The sequence below is a fragment of the Petaurus breviceps genome, unplaced genomic scaffold (assembly GCF_028583685.1).
Source record: "Petaurus breviceps papuanus isolate PSGF00001 unplaced genomic scaffold, PetGlider_PUasm1.0 90784, whole genome shotgun sequence".
Lineage (NCBI taxonomy): Eukaryota > Metazoa > Chordata > Mammalia > Diprotodontia > Petauridae > Petaurus > Petaurus breviceps.
Genome location: NW_027187345.1, coordinates 10,585,891 through 10,611,561, shown reverse-complemented (window position 1 = coordinate 10,611,561; position 25,671 = coordinate 10,585,891). Strand labels below are relative to the sequence as shown.

The following is a 25,671-nucleotide window of genomic DNA, read 5'->3' as shown; positions in this document are numbered from 1 at the left end:
ACTAAGTAGGTGACCACTCAAGAGTACTAAACCCCAGAGGAATTGTGGACAAGTGTGCAGATGTCATTTCATTAATAAATTAACTCAGGGATGGTATGATTTAGATTCCTACCATGTTTATGAAGTCACTGAGATGGGCAGAGCCAGAGGGAGTTTTCTTTTACAGTCAGAGGAGTACTAGTAACAGTTTACATATATTATCTCATTTTATTCCACCCAACAATCTGGTGATATGGGTGCTATTATGATCATGCCCTATTTATGGGTGAGGAAACTGAGACTGAGAGAGGTTAAGTGACCTGTCAAGGGCAAGTACACATTTGAGACAGAATTTGAACTCAGCTCTTCCCAATTCCCAGTCTAGTACTTTACTAATCATACCACCTAACTGTATATGTGCTATAGTTAAGGGGGGGAAAAATTCCCTGTCCTCTTAATTTTCATGCTCGGGATACACTCAAACTGACCCCTTGCTCCTTGGAGGAGTTGAATGGGAGATGAGAATAGTGGCAAGATTGTAGTATTCACTACTGCTCTAAAACATGAAGCTAAGGATGATCCTCGCTCCCCACACCCACTCCCCAAAAGTGAAACTAATTTTTCTCTTCAGTCACAAACTTTCCTTGAGATATCTTTTGGGGCAGAGACCTGGAATTGAGAACCAATATCATCACGTCTAAGGAATATTGGTGATAGAGAGGCCTGGTTTTCAGCAAGGCGAGCTGAACTGTTATCAGAAGATATCTCATATTGAAGCAATCTGAACTGGGCTTTTGGCTTTATTGAATTGGCATATTTAAACAACAGAACATGGCATGGCGCATCTTAATAACAAAGGAGGATGTGGGTTATGAAGAGAGGTTTCAGCTTTAATATAGAATAGTCATATGGCTTCCCTTCTTCCCTGTTAATTTTCTGTGAAATCTGCTGAGCAAAATTCTTTCCCTGCATATGTGAGAAGGGTTCTTTATCCCCCATTTTTACTTATTATGAGGGCACTGCTTCACTAACATCAGGCCAATAACGGCAAGACTTTTGCAAGCAACGGTCTTTTACCTAGCCACTTGCCATTCTCTAGTGTTTTCTCTTTTTAATCAAAATCTACTCTTTGGCACAGAAGTCTGCTGAAAGAAGATCCAAATTTTTGTGAAAAATAGAACGGAAAATGGCTTCAACACAAGGAGATAAGAGAATAAGAAACTAAGCTGGGAACCAAATAATAGACTGGAATCTTCCCCTATTCCCAAGCTTTTAATTTATCTTTTCCTGTACAATGGAGATAAAAGAAGTTTTAAACAAACAAAAGGACCCTCCAAAAGGAAAAGTCTGAGAAATCTACTGATAGAGAAACCCACTATTGACTGAATCATATCTGGTATCTCTAAGGTCAAGGTTGGCTAGACCCATATGTGGAAAAACAAAAGTTGGGACCTTGACTTTTTAAGCCTGAGTGGTGGAGCAGTAGGGGCTGCTTGGGCCCCACCAACACAATGTCACACATTCTTTCACTCACTCCTCCAAGTCTGTACAATTGTTTTGTATATCCCAAATAGAAATTCTTACTTCCCTGTGATATGTCTCTTTTCAGTAGTAGGATACAAGTCTTTTCTCCAATAGCGTTTCTAGTTAGTTAACATTCTTAACACTCTTAGCTTCATTCCTGCCAATATTTGAAAACTGATATACTTTTCACTCAGTTTTTTTAATGGTATGAATATACTAGAAGAATATTTTAGAAAGGTGGCAGGGTAATGGGATATTTCATTCTAATAAGTCACTCCATTAGCCCTGCAGTGTTCTAGACTCTCTTTGTATAGGTACATGCAAAATATTTACAAGTTAGTTACTATTTTGGGTGGGCAGGGCAAGGGAAAATACATTAGCAGCTAGGGCAATTAGGAAAGGTGGCTGAGTCGTAAAAAAAAATAGTAGAGATCCGGCTGCATTCCAGGCATGGGACAGCCAGCCCAAAGGCACAAGAAATAAAGACAATAAAGACAAACACAGAGATAAGAATTAAAGGGTGTGTGTGTGTGTGTGTGTGTGTGTGTGTGTGTGTGTGTGTGTAAAAAGGTAGGTTGGGCCTAGGTTGTGAAGAGTATTACAACCAGGAGAGGCTTTTACATTTCTCTTAGAGATCCAGTTTACATTTATCTTAAAGATCTTAAGGAGCCACTAGAATTTATTGAATAAAGGAGTGATATGGTCACACCTGTGCTTTAGGAAAATAGTTTTGGTACCTCAGTGTTGGATGCATTATTAGAGAAGGAGAGGGATTTGAGGCAGTGATCAATTAGGAGGCTGTTTCAAATAAGAACCCCTCCCCCCCAAAAAAAGTGAAGATTTGAGCCCTGGTAGGGGCTATGTGAGTGGAAAGAAGGAGGTGAGGGGTGCATTATTATTGATGTAAGACTGTAAGACTGAGGGAAGTTTTAGGAATATGTGTACATTCTAGACGATGCATATTTTTTAAAGTCTCACCAAAGCCATCACTTCTTATTTACATTGTCAACATACGATGTTCCATATGATGTTGTGGACCACGACATCTTCTCTAGTCTCTCAACCCCTCTTCTCTCCATCCTTGCTGAAAGTACTAATATCTCTCCTTCCCATTGCCTTAAGGCAGATGTACTTAGAGTATTCCCCTTATCATTTTCTTGTTGTAGTGGCATGTCCAACTCTACATGACCCCATGGACCATACAGCCCTTGGGGCTTTCTTGGCAAAGACACTAGAACAATTTCCCATTTCCTTCTCCAGTGGATTAAGGCAAAAGGAGGCTGAGTGAATTGCCCAGGATTACACACCTAGTCTGTGGCTGAGCTACCTGACTGCCTCAGCCTTAACTTAGTCTATTTTTTGTCTTACTTATCTGCTCATGTATCATATCTCTTATTATGTTAAAGCTCCTCGAGGGCCAGGCCTATTTAGATATTTTTGCTTTTGTATTCCCCACCCACTGGAGCCTAGTATACTTCTTTGCTCATGGAAAGAGCCAAATAAAAATTTGGATTGCCTTGAAAACATATGTGGTAGGTTACGTTTTTGTGAGTAAAGGACATTTCTTAAGATTACCCTTTAATCCATCTCAAGCTACATAGGACATTAAGATATCATTGTCTGAAACTTAAACTTTCTCCCCTTTTTTTCCTTCATCCTGCCCCTTGGTTGGAGTAAGTGAAATTTTACACATCTTTACCTTTGTTCCAAATGGATTTACTAAAAGAAGAAAATGAAAAGCAGACCCCAATGCTATTTTTCAGATTTTTTTTTTTTTGGCATCCATAACCTCTGTAAACTTTGAACACTGTCAGTTTCTTTACTAGGGATTGAACAAATTATTTCTCAGCACTTGCTTAAAAAGAAAAAAAATTAAAGAGATGGTAAGTCTTGTCTCTTCTGTTGCGTCTAGTCGGCCCGTAGGCAAAGCATGAACTTATAGTAGAGTGAGGACCTTTGTTGCAACATGTTGCAGGATTCTGCTCCTCTCATTTCATAATTAGTCGTTCATTCATGTTCTCACTTACCCACAAGGGGAATTATGTGTATATGTATGTATGTATTTACATGTGTATGCATATAAGAAGGGAAATACACATATTCTTTATAATAAAGACATGTATACACATATACATGCACACATTAAAAACAAAGACAAAGACTCAAAAAGTCTAGGGAACTCTGCTGAAAAGGGACATCTGGTACCAATAAAATAATATCTGGCATTTCTTGACTCTCTAGGATTAATGATGGCTAGAACAGTATTTGGAAAAACAAAACTTGGTATTTTGGCTTTTAAATTCACTAGTTGGTCCACATTGACACAATGCTTCTAACTTTGACTCCTTCAGTCAATCTTTTAAACAAGTACAGTATAGCTCTTTGTTATGTCCACATTTTTTAAAAAGAAAAGTTTTTTACTTTGAAGGCGATGTGATTTTTTTCTAACATATTTTTTTCTAATTAGAGATGCCAGAATCTAAGTAATCATAACGTATTGGGCTGCAATATAATAATAACAATAATGATAAAAATGATAGTTAGCATTTAAATATAGCTTTAAGGTTTGTAAAGTGCTTTTCAAGTGGTATCTTAGAATTATCACATCTAACACCTTTATTCTACCTCTCATACTTTCAATGAATTACAGACCTGAGAAACTTTGGGTCTTCTCTCTTGAAGTTCATGATCTAAAATTTGTAAGTTTTCATTTTTTGCATATATGTAATTGTTAGTCATTAAGAAGTGGTAGAGTTAGCTGATTTCTAAAGTTCCTTCTCCTTTTAAAATGCTGACTGTTTCTAAAGGGAAAACTAGTGAATATAGGGAAAGATTTTTCCATTCTTGTTTGGTATCTTCTATTCCTTGATTATTTACAAAAAGAGAAATATAGAAGACTGGGGCTAGTTTTTATTTATATTTCATTAAATACTTGTACTTTCCAATACCTACTGACTACAGTCCTTGAGGAGTATAATGGCTATCTTTTTAAAGGTCAGCTAGTGAAAACTGCCATTTGCAACTAAGAATCCATTGTGAATATTAGACATGCTATATACTTGTTATACCACAGGATCATATCTAACATAAGTATTCTGAAAAGCTAGCTAATGTTCCATGAAAATTCCTAAATACCCTGACCTAACTATGGGAATAACATTTTAAAATTATATTTGTATCTTTCCTGACTGACTTGGTAACTTAAACTCTTTACATTGAGTTGGGTATGGGATAGCTCTCCATTTGCTTTACATCAAATGTTCACCATCCTTCCAACATAATGTTCGTAGGATGATAATTTTTTTTTTGGAGGGCTTTGCCCAGAGTCACATGGCTAGTAAGTATGTTAAGTGTCTGAGGCCGCATTTGAACCCAGGTCTTCCTGACTTCAGGGCCAGTGCTCTATTCACTGTATCACCTTGCTGCCCCTAGGATGATAAATTTCAAAGCTAGGAGGGATTGACATAGAAGGTCACCAAGCACAACCCCATTTTACAAAAGAGGAAACTAGGGACCATAAAGCAGTTCTTTATGGTATTTATAAACTTTAAAAATATATATAATTGTATTTCAGGGTAATTGTTTTTCTTTATAATCCTATGTGTTTTATTTCATACATTTAAACAGATTCTGAGGAGAGATTTATAGGCATTACTACATTGCTAAATGGGTCCATGACTCAAGAAAAGGTCAGGAACCCTTCGATTAAGGAATTATATTGACCTTTATGCTAAAAAAGTCAGATATTTGTAGAATACTAGCTTCAACATATTTATGTATTAAACTATACTGAAAAGAATGATTAAATTGACTTTTGTTTAATATTTCAAAATGAAAGTTTTATTGATGCTCCCTTTTTAAAATGTCCTGTTATTTCCCAGTTATACAGCAGTATAGTAAAACTAACCCATCTCCCAGTCCTGATAATTTCTGTAGCTTTGCAGACCCCAGAGTCCCTCAGTTCTGCAAAGAAGGAACAGAGGTAAATTTCCTTATTTACTTCAGAAACAAACTTGGTCATTACACTTGTACAGTGTTAGGTTTTGCTGTTGATCCTCATATTAGTGCATAAACATGTTCTCACTCATTTCTGTATTTTCCCATATACATTATTTCTTATCTTTCATTACATTCTTATATCACAGTTTCTTTTCCTATCCCGTAATCAATGGAAGCTCTCATTCTTCAGTTCTCTACTACCTCAGAAAAAAAAGTTGCTTCTGAATATTTTGCTATCTTTTCTATTTGTCTTAACCTCCTTGTGGTATATAACTACTAGTGGAATTTCTAAGTCAAAAGGTAAGGATATCATAGTCACCTTCTTAGTTAAATTCAAATACTACACACAATAATTGGACCAATTCATAGTTCTACTAATAATTTTTTTTTTTCTTTTTGGAAGGCAATTGAGGTTAAGTGACTTGCCCAAGTTCACAAGGGTAGTTTTTGTGTTAAGTGTCTGAGGCCGGATTTGAACTCAGGTACTCCTGATTCTAGGGCCGGGGCTCTATTCACCTAGCCGCCCTCCAATAATTTCTTAATGTGAAATTGTTTAGTCCTTCCAGAAGTGACTGAACATGCCAGTTTGTTGTATGTGAGATAAAAATTCAGAATAGTTTTGATTTGCCTTTTTCATATAATTGGTGATTTGGAATAATCTATCCTTTGTTAATCATTTGCAGTTATTTTGAGAACTGATCGTATCCTTTAAATATTTATCCATTAGGTTACAGCTCTTGGGCTTATATAGTTTTATTGGCTTCCTATATGTAATATTTTTTCTTGTTATTTTAGTTTACATTATTGTGGTCATTGTATAACTTGTTCTCCTGGATATACTCTCTTCAACTAGCATCAGTCCTTAGAAATACTCCCAAGTTTCCTAGAATTCTTTTTTTTTTTTAAATATTTTAAACATTTTTATTTAAAGTTTTAAGTTCCAAATTCTCTCCCTTCCTTCCTCCATCCTTCCCTTTCCCCCTCCCTGAGATGGAAAGCAATCAGATATAGATTATACATGTGCAATTATGTAAAAGATTTCCATATTAGTCATTTTGTACAAGAAGACTAATAAAAGAAAAAGAAAGAAAGTGAAAATAGCATGCTTCAGTTTGTATGCAATCAATATAATTTTTTTCTCTTGAGGTGGATAGTATGCTTTATCCATTAGTCTTTGGGATTGTCTTAGATCATTGTATTGCTGAGAATAGCTAAGATATTCATTGTTCTTCATTGAACAACATTGCTGTTACTGGGTACAGTGTTCTCCTGGTTTTGTTCAGATCACTATGTAAGTCTTTCCAAGTTTTTATGAAATCATTGTTTGTCATTTCTTACAGCACAATAATATTCCATTACAATAACATACCACAGCTTGTTTAGCCATTCCTCAACTAATGGGCATCCCTTTGATTTCTAATTCTTTGCCACCACAAAAAGAGCTGCTATAAATATTTTTATATGAATAGGTCCTTTTACAATCTTTTTTGGTTGTCTTTGGGACATGGACCTAGCAATGGTATTGTTAGATCAAAGGGATGCAGTTTTAAAGCTTTTGGGGCATAATTGTAAATTGTTCTCCTGAATGGTTGGATCAGTTCACAATCTCACCAACAGTGAGTGCATTAGTGTCCCAGTTTTCCCATATCCAACATTTTCCTTTTTTTGTCGTATTAGCTACTCTGATAGATGTGAGGTGGTACCTTGGAGTTGTTTTAATTTGCATTTCTTTGATCAGTGGTGATCTGAGCATTTTTTCATATGACTATAGATAGTTTTGATTTCTTTATTTGAAAACTACCTGTTCATATCCTTTGACCATTTATCAATTTTTATAAATTTGATTCAATTCTTTTTATATTTGACAAATGAGACCTTTCTCAGAGATACTTGTAAAGTTTCTTTCCTGTTTTTTGCTTTCCTTATAATTTTGATTGTATTGGTTTAGTTTGTGCAAAAATGTTTAATTTTATGTAATCAAAATGTTCTACTTTTTATTTTGTAATGCTCTTTTTATCTTCTTTGATTCTAAATTCTTCACTTATTCATAAATCTGACAGATAAATTGTTTCATGTTTTCTTAATTTGCTTATGGCATCAACCTTTATGTGTAAACCATGTACGCATTTTGACTTTATCTTACTATATTGTGTGAGATGTTGGTCTATATATAGTTTCTGCCCTACTGTTTTCCAGTTTTCCCAGTAGTTTTTGTCAGATATTGAATTTTTGTTCCAAAAGCTTGGACTTGGGGGGTTATCATATAATAGATTCCTCTGGTCATTTACTATAATGTAATTTATGTTTAATCTATTCTACTAATCCACCACTCTATTTCTTAGCCACTACCAGATTGTTTCAATAATTACTGCTTTACAATACACACTGAGATCTTGTTACGGCTAGACCACCTTCTTTTCTCATTGATTCCCTTAATATCCTTGAGCTTTTGTTCTTTCAGATGAATCTTGTTATTATTTTTCTTGCTCTATAATTTTTTTTATAGTTTGATTGGTATGGAACTGAATTAATAGATTAATTTACGTAGAATTGTCATTTTTATTATATTTGTCTTGGCCTACCTATGAGCAATTAATATTTTTCCAATTGTTTACCTCTGGTTTTATTTGTATGATAAGTATTTTATAATTATATTCATGTAGTTCCTTGGCTTGTCTTGGTAGGTAAACTCCAAGGTATTCTATATTATCTATAGTTATTTTAAATGGAATTTCTCTTTCTATCTCCTGCTGCTGGACTTTATTGGTAAAATATAGAAATACTTATGATTTATGTGTATTTATTTTGTATCCTTTAGTTGTTAATAATTTCAAGTAGTTTTTTAGTTGATTCTCTAGGATTTTCTAAGTATGATATCCTATCATCTGCAAAGAGTGATAATATTGTTTCCTCATTGTCTATTCTAATTTCTTTAATTTCTTTTTTTTGTATTGCTATAACTAACATTTCTATTACTATGCAATTTCTAATACTAAGTAGTAGAGGTGATGATGGACATCCTTGCTTCACATTGTATTGGGAATGCTTCTAACTTATCTCCATTACAGATAATGCTTGCTGATGGTTTTAGATAAATATTACTTATCATTTTAAGATATATTTTATCACAAAACTCCATTTGTTCCACTGCTCTCTAGTGTTTTTAATAGGAATGGGTGCTGTATTTTGTCAAAGGTTTTTTCTGCTTCTATTGAGATAATCATATGATGTCTATTGAATTTGTTATTGATATGGTCAGCTATGCTGATAGTTTTCCTAATATTGAAGCAGCCTTGCATTCCTGGTTTATATCCTACCAGGTTATGGTGTGTGATCCTTGTGATATATTGCTCTATTCTCTTTGCTAGTATTTTATTTAAAGTTTTTGTATCAATATTCATTAGGAAAACTGGTCTATAATTTTCTTTCTCTGATTTGGCTCTTTCTAGTAGGACTTCACCTATTTTTCCAAATAATTTATATGCCATTGGTATTAATTATTCTTTGAATGTTTGGTAGAATTTGCTTGTGGATCCATCTGGGGATTTTTTCTTAGGAAGCTCACTGATGGCTTGTTCGATTTCTTTTTTCAAAGATTGAGTTAAGTATTTTCATTCTTCTGTTAGTCTGGGTAATTTATATTTTTTTGTAAATATTCATCTATTTAATTTAGATTGTCAAATTTATTGGCATATAATTGGGCAAAATAGCTCCTAACAGTTGTCATAATTTCTTCATTCATGTTGACTTTACCTCTTTCATTCTTGATACTAGTAATTTGGTTTTTTTCTTTTCTTTTTTTATTTCAAATTAACCAATGGTTCATCTATTTTATTGTTTTTCCCCGTATAAAACCAGCTTCTAGTTTTATTTATTAGTTCAATGGTTTTCTTTCAGTTTTATTAATCTCTCTTTTGATTTTCAGGATTTCTAATTTCATTGTTTAATTGGGGATTTTTTATCTGTTCCTTTTCTAGTTTTTTGTTTGTTTGTTTCATCCTCAATTCATTGATCTGCTTTTCCACTATTTTATCAATGTAAGCGATTACAGATATAAATTTTCCTCTAAGTAGCCCTTTGGCTGCATCCCATAAATTGTTGTCTTGTCATTTTCTCTAATTAAATTATTGTTTCTATCATTTGTTCTTTTACCCACTTTTTTTTAGGATCAGAATATTTCATTTCCAATTAATTTTAATTTCTTTCCGTTGTCTATTATTGAATGTAATTTTTATTGTTTTGTGATCTGAAACAAATATGTTTACTGTTTCTTCTTTTCTGCATTTGGTTGTGAGGTTTTTGTTCTAATACACAGTCACTTTTTAAGTGCCATGTACTGCTGAGAAAAAGGTTTATTCCTTTCTATTCCCATTCAGTTTTCTCCAGAGATCTGTCACATATAACTTTTCCAGAATTTTATTCACTTCCTTAATTTCTTGTTTATTTTGTGGTTAGATTTATCTAGTTCTGAGAGGGGAAAGTTTAGATCCCCTACTAGTATAGTTTTATAATCTATTTCCTCCTGTAACATTCAACTTCTTCAAAATTTTAGATGCTACATCATTTTGTACACATATGTTTAGTATTGACATGACTTCATTGTCTCTATGGTACCTTTCATCAAGATATAGTTTCCCTCTTTATCTCTTTAATTAGTTCTATTTTTGCTTTGTCTGAAATGATTGCTACCCCTGCTTTATTAGCTTCAACTGAAGCATAATAGATTCTGCTTCTGCCCCTTACCCTGTGTATATCTCTCTGTTTCAGATATGTTCCTTTTAAGCAACATATTATAGGATTTTGGTTTTTAATTCCTTCTGCTATCCAATTATGTTTTATGGGTGAGTTCATCCCATTCACATTTATAGTTATGATAACTGTGTATTTCCCTCCATGGTATTTTTTGCTTATTTACCCCACTTTCTCTTTCCCCTCATCCTTTCCTTCCTCACAAGTGTTTTACTTCTGATCACTGATCATCCCCAATATACCCTCCCTTTTATTGGTCTGCTCCCCCTTCTAATGTTCCTTTCCCTTTTTACTTCATTATAGGGTAAGATAGATTTCTGTATCCAATTGTGTATGTTGTTCCCTCTTTGAGCCAATATTTATGATACTAAGGTTTAAGCCAGGGGTGGAGAACCTGCAGTCTCAAAATCATATGTGGCCCTTTGACTGAATCCAAACCTCACGTTAAACATTCCCTTAATAAAAGGATTTGTTCTGTAAAACTTGGACTCAAAGGATTGTACCCAGTGACCTAGAAGGCCACATGTGGCCTCAAGGCTTCCGGTTCCCCACCATTGGTTTTAGCTTTGCCTGTCACCTCCTTCCCCTATCTTCCCTTCCATTAGAATAGCTCTTTCATGCCTCTTTTATATGGGATAATTTACCCCTATTCAAAATTCCCCCTCTTCCAGTGCAGTTATCTTTTTCACCCCTTTGTTTTGTTTGTTTTTTTTTAGGTATCATCCCATAAAAGTCACCTTATGTCCATACCCTCTATCTATATGTACTCCTAATTCCCCTTATAGTAATAAAGTTGTTGAATTATAAATGTTACCTTGCCATATAGAAATAGAAGCAGTTTAACCTTATTGAATTTCTTATTTTTCTCTTTCTTGATGCTTTTTTACTTTTTTATATTTCCCTTGAATCTTGTATTTGGAGGTCAAATTTTTTATTTCACTCTGGTCTTTTAATTAGAAATGGTTTAAAGTCTTCCATTTCATTAAATGTCTATTTTTTCCCCTGAAAGATTATATTCAATTTTTGCTGACTCCCTTGCATTCTAGTATTTCATATTCGAAATCTTTTGATTCTTTAAGGTGGAAGCTCCCAAATCCTGTGTAATCCTAACTGTAACTTCACAACATTTAAATTGTTTCTTTGGGGCTATTTGCAGTACTTTTTCCTTGATCTGGAATTTGACTAGGATGTTCCTGGGAATCCTCATTTGGAGATTTCTTTCAGGCAGTGATTGGTGAATTCTTTCAATTTCTCTTTTACCTTCTGGCTCTAATATATCAGGACAGTTTTCTTTGATAATTTATTTTTTTTTAATTTTATCAAATGGTTTATTAACTTCTAGTTTACATCATTCATTTCTGCAAGATTTTGAGTTACAAATTTTCTCCCCATTTTTCCCCTACCTACCACCCCAAAATAGTGATCCCACTGGATATCCCCTTCTCCAATCTGCTCTCTCCCATACCCCCTCCAACTTTCCAGTAGGGCACAGTGGATTTCTATGCCCCAATGACTGTATATCTTATTTCCCATTTACATGTAAAATAATATTAATAATAGTATATATATACATATATATGTATATGTATTTTTAAACATTTGATTTTAAAACTTTGAATTCCAGATTTATTCCCTTCCTCCCTTGTCACCTACCCTTACTTGGAAGATAAGCAATTCAGTATAGGTTTTACATGTGTAGCTATGCAAAACATTTCCATAGTATATATATTGTAAAAGACTGGCCATATTTACCTCCCTCCTATCCTACCTCCCACTTCTATTTTCTACTCTGATCCTGTTTTCAAAAGTGGGTGCTTCCAACTTCCCTACCCCCCCCAGCCTGCCCTCCCTTCCATCATCCCCCCTCTCATCCCCTTCCCCCCTACTCTCCTGTAGGGAGATACCCTATTTAGTGTGTATGTCATTCCCTCCCTAAGCCAAATGCAATGAGAATAAAGTTGACCCATTCCCTTTTGACTTCCTGTTCTTCCCCTCCATTGTAACCATTTTCCCTTACCTCTTCTATATGACATAATTTACCCCAATTTGTCTCTCCCTATCTCCTCTCATTATATTCCTCTCTCATCTCTTAATTTGACCTTTTAAGTATCATCCCTTCCCATTAAACTGGTCCTGTGCCCTCTATCTATGTATACCTGTGCGCGCACACACACACACACACACACACATATATACACATTCACATATGTATTCATATGCCCATATACCTCCTATATAGTCATATATACTTATATGTGTATACACACACACACACATTTCTATCCCCTTCAATTATTCTCATGCTGAGAAAAGTTTCATAAGCTATAATTATTATTTTCCCATGTAGGAACGTACATAGTTCAACTTTGGTAAGTTCCCTATGATTTCTTTTCCCTGTTTACCTTTTCATGCTTCTTTTATCTGAATGTCAAATTTTCTATTCAATTTTTGTTTTTTTATCAAGAATGCTTGAAAGTACTGTATTCCACTAAATGACCATATTTTCCCCTGAAACATGATACTCAGTTTTGCTGGGTAGGTGATTCTTGGTTTTAATCCCAGCTCCTTTGCCCTCCAGAATATCATATTCAAAGCTCTTTGATCCCTCAGTGTAGAAGCTGCCAAATCCTGTGTTATCCTGATTGGGTTTCCACAATATTCAAATTGTTTTTTTCCTGGCTGCTTGTAATATTTTCTCCTTGATCTGGGAATTTGGGAACCTGGCTATAATATTCCTAGGAATTTTCTTTTTGGGATCTTTTTCAGGAGGTGATTGGTGGATTCTTTCAACCTCTATTTTGTCCTCTAGTTCTAAAAAAAAATCAGGGCAATTTTCTTGAGAATTTCTTGAGGGATGATTTCTAGGTTCTTTTTTGATTATGGCTTTCAGGTAGTCCAGTAATTTTTAAATTATCTCTCCTGGATCTATTTTCTACTTTAGTGGTTTTCCCAGTGAGATATTTCACATTGCCTTCTATTTTTTCATTTGTTTGGATTTGTTTAATAGTATCTTGATTTCTCATAAAGTCACTAGCTTCCATTTGCTCCAATCTAATTCTGAAGGAATTATTCTCTTCAGTGAGCTTTTGAGATTCTTTTTCCATCTGACAAATTTGGCTTTTTAAGGCATTCTTCTGCTCATTGGCTTTTTGAGCCTCTTTTGCCATTTGAATTACTCTATTTTTTAAGGTTTTTTTTTTCAGTCAGGTTATTGACTCTCATTTCATTATTTTCTTGCATCATTCTCATTTCTCTTCTCAATTTTTCCTCCACTTCTCTTATTTGGTTTTCAAAATCCTTCTTAAGCTTCTCTATGGCCTGTAACCAGCTCGTATTTTTCTTGAAAGCTTTTGGTGCAGTAGTTCTGTTCAATGCTTTGATCCTTTTTGTCCCCAAAATAGGAGTCTAATGTTGGATTCCTCTGTTTGCTTTTCTTCCCTCATTTACTCATGTTGCCAGTCAATTACTTGACTTTTGGGCTTTTTGCCACAGTAGAACTCTGCTAGAAGACAGGAAAGTTTTGTCCCAATCCCTGGGGTTTACTCAGCTGCTGAAGGTATTATATGGGTGCCCTCTCTGAGGTCTCCACATGCTCTGACAAGCTGGTCACACACCCCAGGACCTCCATCCTAGACAGCAATCCAGATCCAAGCAGGTTAAAGGAAGAGTGATTTCCCCTCAGATTGGTCACTTGGTCCCCCTACAGTCTGCAGGCCAGGAGCTGAAGCTGCTATGTGTGGCTGTGGTTGCACAGCCACAGCACCTCAGCCACTGCTCTCTCCAGGGTATAAAGGCCAACACACTCCCAAACTACCAGATCCCCAAGTCCACACTGCACTGATTTCTCACTTTGTCCTTAGCATCTATGGGTTGATAATTCTGGAAGCCACCACAGCTGCTGGTGATCTGAAGTCCCTCCAGCCAGCGGATGGACAGGCCACCCTAGGACTAAGACCTCCAGCTTGAGTGGGACTGGGCCAGTGCCCAGAGTGCTGTGCTGGCTGCTCCCTGCCAGCCTGCCAGGCTGTCCTCAGTGGGAGGTTAACTTCTCTGTGTCATTTTGTGGGTTCTATAGCTCTAGTTTGTTCAGAGTCACCTTTTACATGAATTGGAGGTGGTGAGAGCCGGAGCCCAGGAGAAGTCCTGTTTCTACTCCGCCATCTTGACTCTGCCCCCTTTGATAATTTCTTGAAAGATGTTGTTCAGGCTTTTTTTTCTTCTATTTTTATCATGGCTTTTAGGTAGTCCAGTAATTCTTATATTACCTTTCTTGGATCTATTTTCTAGGTCAGTTATTTTTCCAAAGAGAAGTTTCAAAGTTACTTCTATTTTTTTTACTTTTAAAATTTTGATTGATCATATCTTGATGTTCCATAGAGTCATTAGTTTCCACTCATTCAATTCTAATTTTTAAGGAGTTATTTTCTTCAACGAACTTCCGTACTTCCTTTTTCGTTTGACCAACACTTTTTTTTTAATTTTTTAAAGCAATCTGGGTTAAGTAACTTGCTTAAGGTTACATGGCCAGTTATTTCTGGGTGTGGTGCTGAGTATCTGAACGCAGATTTGATCCCCAGGTCGTCCCAAAACTGGAGCCGGTGCTCTTACTCGCTGTGCTACCTGGCCGCCCCCCAACACTATTTTTTAAGCAGTTATTTTCCTCAGTAAAATTTTGTATATCTCTTCCCATGCTATTGACTACTTTTTCTTGATTCTCTTCTCTAATTTTTTTCCAAATTTTTTCTTCTACTTCTCTCATTTGCTTTTCAAAATCCTTTTTAAACTCTTCCAAGAATTCTTTTTAGACCTAAGATCAAATTACATTTTTCTTTGAGGCATCACATGTCATTTTGATATTATTGTCCTCTTCTAAGTTTATGCTTTGATCCTCCCTTTCACTATAGTAGCTTTCTATAGTTAAGTACTTTTTTTTGTTTCCTCATTTTTTCCTGCCGTTTTTGGGTAATGTGTTTTTATCTAAGTGTTGGGCTCTGGTTCCGCACTGCCCCAAGCTTTTTTGTTGGGGTTCTGGGTTGTACTGCTACCTTTCACTGGACTTCAGGGCTTAGCTGCTTGCTTTCTCTGGGGGGCATGCTTCCCTTCTGGCTTGTACTGGGGGATAGGGCCTCCATTTTGACCTCCTCTGGGGGTGGGATTCAGCTGCTGGCCTGCTCCAAGGGTGGGGCTTGCTTCTGGGTTACTGTGGAAAGAGGGTCTCTGATGGTAGGCCTTAGGGGAGGTGTCTTGCTGTTAGCCAACCTCTAGAGTGGAGCTTCCCTACCGCAATGGTGTCAAGGCCAGGCTGGTGGTTTGTGCTTGGGGTGGAGTTGCTGGGGTAGGGCCCTGTGGTGCTGCACAGACTTGCTGGTTTGCAGGAGGGTGGAGCCTCACTGGAGAATTTCCCCAGGCTTAGAGCCTTGTTGCAGGGACCCTGCTTGAGGCTAGCTGCTGCTGCTCTTGGACCTCACTCCCTTCCCACCCCATTGAGGCAGACCTTTCCTACTGTGCTGATAAGCTGCTCTCAGATCAATTCAGAGGCAGTTTTCTAGTTGTTTGAAGGGAAATTTGGGAGGCCTTCAAAGGATTCCTTCTTCACTCTACCGTCTTGGCATTGAAAGTCTCCAATGTTCTTTATATTTGTTATATCTTATGGTATAGTAAAATATTATACTTACATACCATCATTTGTTCAACTTTTCCCTAATTGATAGGCACCCATTTTAATTCTGGAAACTTCAAAAAAATTTGCTATAAGTGTTTTTGGATTTATGTGACTTGTCACTCTTTGACTACCTTAGTGATTTGTTGTTATTATTCAGTCACAGGATAACAGTAATAATGATAGTAATAATAATAATAATTACAGGATTATTCAGTCATTTTCAGTTGTACCCAATTCTTCGTAATACCTTTTGGGTTTTTCTTGGCAAAGATACTCATTTAACAGATGTGGAAACTGAGGCAAATTAAGTGACTTGCTTAGGGTCATGCAGCTAGTAAGTATCTGAGCTAAAATTTGAACCTGAGTCTTTTTGACTCCAGTGCCAGCATTCTATCCATTCTGCTATCTAGCTACCAGTTTCTAATATACTTGTGGTTAGTTTGCATTTCTTTTGAAAGCTATTTCTTTATTAACATTTATCTGTTGGGGGCAATGTCCCTTCTCCATGTATGTATATGTGTGTACATATATGTTCATATATGTTATACATGCATGCATGTACATGATATGTAGGCAGATAGACAGCTAGTGTAGCAGATTTGTAGTCAGGAAGACCTGAGTTCAAATACTACCTCAGACACTTATTAGTTAGTGATCCCTGGACAAGTCCCTTAAGCCTATTTATAAAATTGGGATAATAATAGTAGCTACCTCACAGGATTGTTGTAAAGGTCAAATGAGATAACTTATATAAAGTGATTTGCAAACTTTAAATTGCCTTATGAATGTTAGCTGTTATTGTTATTTGATCTTTTATTGACATCAGTAGTCCTCATAAATCTTGAAAATCAATCTTTTATCAAAGATATTTGCTGCAATGACTCTCCCTTCTCCCCCCATTAGCAGGTTGTCTTATTCTAGTTGTATTGATTTTTCTCTTGAAGAAGCTTTAAAATTTTATACTTTAAAAAATGGTCTATTTTATATTTTAAGATCCTATAGATCCTTTGTTTGCTTAAGAATTCTTCCTGTAGTACCTCCTAGAGTGTATTGGTTTAATTCACATACATTTGTAGCATCCATATAGATATCCTTTTTCAGTATATGTTTCTGCACACATGAAATTAAAAATTTCTTAAATACTGTAATGCCCCATCTGGCCTTGGGCCAGGGTTTAGTGAGGAACTTGGCTGTGCCTTCTGTCCCAAGAAGGGAGGGGAAGGAGGGAGAAAGTAACAGAGAAATTGTTGTTCAAATTCAGTTTGGGCATGCAATTCAATTAAATTACACAAGTATTCATTATGCAATGAGCTTATGCAGAGACAAGTGTCCTGGGTATTAAACTGGAAAGGGCCAGAGGCAGAAGACAGTCATAACCAGAGGCTCATATAATGTCTGAGAAAAGATTGACAGAAGATGAAGTCCAGGCTTTAATACTTCTCAGTTTAGTGCTGAGTGATGGAAAAGAGGTGGAGACAGACAGTCTGCTAGGAGGTACCTCAGCCATTGGCCCACTGCAAATTGGATGTGAATGTGTAGCAGAGCCTTATGTCCTGACCTCCCCATCTATTGTCTGGGGCGAAATCCTCCTGTCTTTGTTACCCTCCTTAACTTTCATAGAATCTATAGGTGACAGGGTTCCCCACAGTGGTGGGGAACCTGAGGACTCAAGGCCACAAGAGATCTAGGTCCTTGGGTGCAACCTTTTGACTGAGTCCAAGTTTTACAGAACAAACCCTTTTATTAAGGGGATTTGTTCTGTGAAGTTTGGATTCAGTCAAAGGGTCACACTTGAGGACCTAGAAGGCCATTTGTGGCCTCAAGGCCGCAGGTTCCTCACCAACCCATACCTTTGTCAAGTAGAGTTTTCTTTGCATAATTGTCAACCATTATTATCCTCCAAGGAATCCATAGGATGGTACACAAAATGTCATGAGACAGAGATTTAGACTTAAGTAATTGATTCTAACATTATTGATGATGTTGATCCTTAGGCTCCTTACAATACATGTGCCCCCTTTTTATGAAGGAAGCATTGTACAATAAACTTTTTAAATCAATATGTACGGTATCCATAAATTTTAATTCAGTGAGATTCATTTAATGAATGAATGCTCTTAGAGTAGCCTGCTATTGACTACTTGGATCTTCATATTTCTAGATCTGTGTACTGAGAAGGTAGAGGAAATGAATTTTAGGGTTTTCAAATTGATTACAGATTATATGAACTTCTCTAATGTAGCAGCCAGCTGGATTTTGGTAAGAACTCTGAACTTGGAACCAGTACCCTTTGACGTGCATCTTAGTTCTGCAATTTAGTAGCTATATAGTCTTTGGGAAAATCACTTGGCATCTTATTATTGTGCTAGGTTCCTTGATGGAAATGCTATTTTCGTTTCCTGTTTCACAGAGCTATTGGAAAGCTCAGATGAGATAATGAACTTAAGGGTTTATTTGGTGAACTGTTAAGTGATAAAGAAGTGGCAGCTATTTCTGTTGCTGTTATTATTAGGAATGAACTCCTTTGTTTCTTTGTGCTCTCTCCCTCCTTTGCCTCCAGGATGGTTCATTGGGAAACATCGATGATCTGGCCCAACAATATGCAGATTATTATAATACCTGTTTCACTGACGTATGTGAAAGAATGGAAGAGCTGCGGAAACGAAGAGTTTCTCAAGACCTTGATTTGGTGAGTGATGTGGTCCAACTAAATTGTTGTTGTTGTTGTTGTTGTTGTTAATTTAATGGTATTTAATTTTTTTCCAATTACATGTAAAGACAATTTTCAACATTCATGTTATTATAAGATTTTGAATTCCAAATTTTTCTTCTTCCCTCCTTCCCCTCTCTCTTCAAGATGGAAAGCAATCAAGTATAGGTTATTCATGTGCAATCATGTAAAAATGGTTTTCCATTTTAGTTATTAAAGAAGAAACAGAACAAAAGGGGGAAAAGCCCCACAAAACATAACCAAAAAAAAGTAAAAATAGTATGCTTCGATTTGCATTCAGACTCCATCAGTTCTTTCTCTGGAAGTAGTTAGCATTTTCCATCACAAGTCTTTTGCAATTGCCTAGGATCATTGTATTGCTGAGAAGAGCTAAGTGTATCATAGTTGATCATCCCACAATGTGGCTGTTACTGTGCACAGTGTTCTCTGGGTTCTTCTTGCTCTAGTGAGCATCAGTTTATGTAAGTCTTTCCAGGTTTTTCTGAAGTCCACCTGCTCATCATTTCTCATAGCACAAAAGTATTGTTACATACATATACTACAACTTGTTAAGCCATTCCACAGCTGATGGGCATTCCCTTAGTTTCCAATTCTTTGCAACCACAAATAGAGCTACTATGAATATTTTTGTACATGTAGGTCCTTTCCCCTTTCTCATTGGGATACAGATTTACTAGTGGTATTGCTGGATCAAAGGGTATGCACAGTACAACTACTTTCTTATTTTCCATCATAGTGGATTCCTTTTCTAGCTCAAATAATCCCTGTTTGATAGTCCTTTACTGTCAAAATTTTACCTGGAACAGTTCACCTACTAGGCCCCCACTTAAGGAGCTTGTATTTTTAATTAAATTTTAAACGATCAACTCAGGTTTTGTAGGGACATAAATTGAACAAATTACAGGGAGTGGAAATCAGTTCATGCCTCCTGAGCTAATTTTCTTCAAGATATTAACAATTCTATTAGCACTATAAACCAGAGATTTCTCATTTATACTCTCCAAAAGTGTCACACTTTAGAATGGAAAGTTTGGAATCAGAGTATTTAAAACTGGAAAGGACTTTAAACATCTCCAATCCTATGATTTTATAGATGAAGAAACTGAGATCTGAGGAGGTCAGGTGACTTATGCAAGGAAACACAGGTAGGAAGAAGCAGAGCTAGATTTGAACCAGGTCCCAGGAATCAAGTTCAGGGCTCTTTCCATAATTTTAATGTCAAGTCATATAACTAATGTTGGAATATTTGGAATTCTCTGTGTGAATATTGAATTTTTATATAACTTTCTATATATGTACTAGCATTTCTGTAAAGCTTCTATAAGCAAATATCTAAATAAGAGTAATAGTCAAGTTCACTAAACTCTGATTCCCCCCCAGTCATCTTTTAATTTATTTTATTACTTTCTTCCTTTAAGTAAAAAAAAAAATACATTGTATTGTATTTTTTGACTCTATATTAGTCATTTCCAGTCCGTAGTAAAGTCTTTCTCATGTTGAAGAAAAACAATTATGCAAAAACAAAATTAACTTTGTTTAGCCATGTTCCCAACATTTGATCCCCACCTTTTTGCCAGGAAGGAAGATTCTTCCTTCTCTACCCTAGAAGAGATAGCGAAAAGATAATTCGGTAAAACCAGGTTGTCAGGATATTGAGTTGATTGCTTCTTTGTCTTCATAGAGAGGGCCTATTGTATAATAGAATCAAGAAGTCAGTCAATAAACATGTTTTAAGTTGCGGCTAGACTTGGGTTCAGGGAAAATCTGAGTTTGAATCTTACCTCTGGTACGAGCTGTGTGATTATAGGCAAATAATGGAATCTTTCTGAGTCTCAATGTCCTTGGAAGTAAAATTAAATCATAGTGGCACTTACATTGTGGAGTTGTGCTAAGACCAATTGAGGTAATGTGTATAAAGTGTTTTACAAAATTTAATTTTATGAAAATGCTGCCATTTTCTAATAATTATTTTTTACATTTACATTAATCTTTTTTTTACCTATTTACACTACTTTACATGTCTTTAGATTACAGTTATATTATTAAGTGCTAAAAATTCTTTTCTAAAATGTCAGCTGGTTAATTTTTCTAATAAAATATTAGACTTTAAGTATAGTTGAATGAAGTTTTCATCAATCTGGAGTAATGTTATTTTAGGGTTGTCAGTTATAAATTAATTCTTATTCCTTTCATTCATAGCTTCAATAGCTACCTGGGTAGTCATATTTTAATAGAATAAGCTTTTTATCCTTAGAAGTATCTAGTGGGAGATAAAATATGTGTCTTTGGAGCATGACCCCATAGCACCAGAGCAGCTACTGCCCCAGGGGATTTCTTTCCTACTGACTTTGTTTTGTAGCATGTGTGAATGATGGGGGTCCTTTCTCCCTTTTAAGAATGTAACCTCTTGTGGCAAAAGACTCCTATGCTTGGTTAAATTGCGTAGTGCTTCCTATTGGGGCATTTTTAATGAGAAAATATTTCTTCTTTTGACCAGCTTAGAACTGTATAACAACTTAAGTACTGTATCAAAAGGAAATCTATAATGTTGTTGATTTGAACTTAAAAGATTATCTGGAGGCTTCATTGAACATGCCCCCAGGGCAGAGAAACTTTTGTTATGGATCCGTGAATGGAGCAGCCTTGTCTTTTTTATGTAACATTGAAATACCATTCCTAAAATTATATAATTACTTGTCCAGATAACAGTTGAGGATAATGCACTCTTCTCCACAATGTTAGGGAATTTTAGAAGGCAGCTTCTGTTCAGGGTAACGAAGCATGCCTTATGATGGGAAGGATCTCAGTTCCATTTTGACAGATGGGCCTAATTTGGTGTGCTCTGTTCCAGAGCTGTAAAAGACAGTCTGGGGAAAAAAACCACATGAGCTTAATTAGTTCACATCAAAGGTGCAAGAACTTGGTGGTGGGTTAAATTGATGGGAGCTAATTTGAGCCAGACATGTGATTCAACTGTTCATCCTCCCAACTACACTCTTAGTTAGGAAAGCAACTCAGTCAAACTGGCATCTTGGAGCTAAGTCTCTATTTTGTGCAATCCAGTCAGTCTGGCTGAGTTTGCCAAGACAAAGGGGAGGTCTCTCATCTCCGTAACCACCTTCCAGTTTGCTCTTTCAGCTTCATATGTCATTCTGAACAATGAGGACTCTAGGAGTTTATCAGAAGCATTCTTTGTGGTTATCAATTACTCAGGTTATACCTGGGAGTTACAACTCTTTTGTTTGATGGATCAGAAGACAGCGATCCAAGGCAATTAGTGAGGTTTCCAAGGCTACCCACTCACTTGATAACAGAACCACTGGACTGCAACCAGAATTGGATCTCAGCACTGCTATTATTTAGAGAGGCAGAAAATGCCTACTTTTGAGTACCCAGAAGCTCGCTAGCACAGGTTATATCAGACTTCTTGGAAATACAAATGAAGGCAAAAATTATGATTCTTTGTATCTCTTGAAGAAGGAAAAATTAATACTGTATTTTGTATTATAGGCATATGCCATGACAGAAATTTTTAAAGATTAATTTATGATTATTTGACATCTAAAATTTTTCTGCTTGGATTCTTGAATAAGGAATATTTCACAATATGATAAAAACAAAATTAGAGAACTCTGGATAAGATAAAAGTTTAGCAAATAGTTTATCTCATCAAATAGAATAATAGTTATTTAAATTTTGGCACACACTTAGAGTAACATTTTCCTACAAATCACTCCATTCTTCTTTAACCACTTGCTTCAAGGATTCTTCTTTCCTGCTGCTCAGTAGCTTGCTACCTTCTATTAACGTATAAGCATATATGTACATATGTGTGTGTGTATAATGTAATAAAAAAAAACTTTTAGTTCATTTAGTCTGACTTATCATTACCTGAATTACCTAAATCTAATTATCTCATATTTATAGAGAATGATAGAGTTTGTCTGTTAGATTAGTCCAAAGACTTCAGACCAAAAAAATGGTCTTTTACTAGTTCTAAAAAGGGAAGAAGGGATTTGGGGGAGCCTTTATCTGGTTCTATTTTACATAGCCTCTCTCCATACCCCAATTGCCCATGCACTTCTTAAGAACCCAAAGCATTTCATAAACAAAGAGCATTCATAGCATTATAGATTTAGGGCTAGAAGGAACCTTAGAGGCCATCTATCTAGCTTGACCTTGTCCACCCGTATTTTACAGATGAGGAACCCGAGACTTGGAGAGTTAAATCTCATGGGTCTAATATAGTAAAGGGGCTTTAGAATTTCCCTTTTCAGAACTCTCATTCATGACACGGACAAAGCTATCGTTGGTTAAATTTCTCAGATGCTAGTTGAACTTAGTGTGAAATTATATGTAGAATGCTAGTGCCTAGTTTCAAATAAATCAAAGTGTTGTCATTAAGACCCAGTTGCATATTAGCTATAGAAAAATAAATGGCACTTTTACCATTGCTATCCAGCATACAAATTACATTCATTTAATTATTTGGGGGAAAAATTTTGATAAGTACGTCACACATTTTTCTCAGTAATTAACTTTCTGGATTGGTTGGACCAACTTAGTGCTATTCTGGTCTAGTTTCTCTGACCCAGACAGGGATAAAATATTGGAACCAATGGCTTCAAAGCCAGATATTTTACATGGTGGCAACTGTAGGTACAGATGGGTAAAAATAATATATTTAACAACATAAAGATGCATTCTTTTTTTGGAATTATAGTGATGGCAAAGATTTTTATTTAGTCCCCAAATGGACTCTAAAGCCTTTTTGAATTTGGAGCTAGGCCTTTGCCTGGGCTGAGGATTAAGGCATTAGTATCTGTGAACAGCAAGGGAGTCCCCCATGTTCCTCAACATTTGGCTCATCTCCATGTGCCATGTGTTTTTTTGGCTGGGAAAAACCGCAATCAGAAATGGTAGCAGTTTTCCAAGTCCATAATGGACCCATCTCTGGTGATATTAAATGTGGCATCTGTCAAAGTGGCACTGGCCAGAAAAGGGACTCCCAAAAGGTGGCCTCTTGTTACTATTTTCTTCTTCCTCTGTACCTTTGACGTGGAATTGGTTTGGTGTCTGGCAGAAACAAATGTGTATGGCTGGTGGTTGAGAATCGTGGCAGTGACGTACAGCCCAGAGGCCACAAGCTGTGCTCCTCTAACATGCCTCTCATGAGCCAAATCACTGCTGCAGTTTGATTCTGAACTAACTCATTTACATGTCTAAAACGGACGGATTCCCAGTCAAGATGGACACTTGGTTGTTCTTTAGGGGCTCTAAAGGTAGGAAAGAACATTTAGCTAGGTAATATGTTTAAAAAAGGAATGCAAAGCCTCACTAGACAGCATATGTAGAATAACAGTATAGCGCTGAGGTCACTGAAGTTTCATTCATTCAGTAGACATGTACCGAATACCTACTATGGATTAGGCGCTGGTTTGTGGGAGTAGGGAGGGATGCAAAGAAGAATCAGTCTGTCTCTTTCTTCAAGGAGCTTACAGTCTAGAAAGGATGAAAAGAAATGGAGAATGTCCTAGAGCTTGCTAAGTGGACAAGAGGTAAATGAAAAGCATGAGACTTCAGAGGAGGGAGGAATCATTTTTGGTGAGGAGATGAAGGAAGGTACATGTATGAACTGGATTTTGATGAGTGGTATGATTTCAACAGGCAGCTACGTAGTGCAGAGGATAGAGTGCCAGGCCTGGAATCAGGAAGACTCATCTTACTGAGTTCAAATCTGGCCCCAGACACTTACTAGTTGTGTGACCCTGGGCAAGTCACTTAACCCCATTTACCTCAGTTTCCTCATCCATAAAATGATCTGGAGAAGGAAAAGGCACACCACTCTAGTATGTTTGCCAAGAAAACCCCAAATGGGGCCACAAAGAGTTGGACATGATTGAACAACAACAGATTTCAATAAGCCAAGCTGGTGGAGGAAAGGACATGGAGGTGAGAAATCATGGGATATGCTCTGCCAATGTGAATCATCCAATTTGTCTGAAACATGAGGGTATTCAAAGGAGATCAGTGTAAGATAAAACTGGAAAGGTAGGCTGGGACCATACTGTGGAAAGCTTTCAATGCTAAGTTAAGGAGTTTTGATTTGATTCAATGGGCAATAAAGAACCATTGAATATTGTTAATAGGAGCCTGATGGGATTTGAGTAGTGCATTGGGAAGATTAATTCACAGTACTGTACAAGACTGATTTCAAGTAACTCTAAGTCATTTTGGGTACATTTCAAGTTCTATAATAACCTTGAGTATTGCCTCAGAAAGATCTAAGATTTTATCAGTGTGTTTTGTTCACGAATGCAGAACATAATCTTCCCACATCTTTGGATTCTGAGTAGCCATGGACCAAAAACAAAATCTCTTTTGGTGGTCTATTTTGTGGTAATTAGTCCTTCCAAACTTATATGGGCTGCCTGATACTTAGATGGTGATCTGTTACTGGGCTTGTATTGGAGGCTTTCCATCTTGGAAGGACCTGTCAGGGCTTGCACTTCATTGACATGGCCTTTGAGGAAAAGCTCCATTACATGACTGAAATAGAATTTTGGCAATGGAACATTTGGTGTAGTCCATTTGAACATTATGTGAGAAACTCATTTTACCTTAGTCTCTTTCTTTAAAGTATTGTTTTATTAATGACATTAAAAAGCTATTACAGGATATTCTCTTTCAACTGAACTCAATTTACAAGAAAAAAAATTGATATTTTATTGTTCTATTTGGAATGGTTCAAGCCGAATTTTGCCTTGTGAGATGTTACTAGAAAGTCACTGAAAATAGCTTCCTCCTCTCTCTTTCCACTCTTTCCTCTCCCTTCTTCGTTCTCCCCTCTCTTCCCCTCCCCTTGCCTCTTTTCTCTCTCCTCCCTCCCTCCCTCCCTCCCTCCTTTCCTTCCTTCTTTCCTTCCTTCCTTTCTTCCTTCCTTCCTTCCTTCCTTCCTTCCTTCCTTCCTTCCTTCCTTCCTTCCTTCCTTCCTTCCTTCCTTCCTTCCTTCCTTCCTTCCTTCTTT

At 36.4% G+C, this 25,671-nt stretch overlaps 1 protein-coding gene across 3 annotated transcripts in view; it reads left to right on the top strand.

Moving 5' to 3' along the window:
• SASH1 (SAM and SH3 domain containing 1) overlaps nt 1–25,671 on the top strand; it is a 407,307-nt gene that overhangs the window by 223,525 nt on the left and 158,111 nt on the right. For all 3 annotated transcript variants that reach the window (XM_069069719.1, XM_069069720.1, XM_069069718.1), the window contains exon 2: nt 18,474–18,602. In XM_069069719.1, the coding sequence (XP_068925820.1) occupies nt 18,474–18,602 (129 nt within the window). The remainder of the gene's footprint in view (nt 1–18,473; nt 18,603–25,671) is intronic.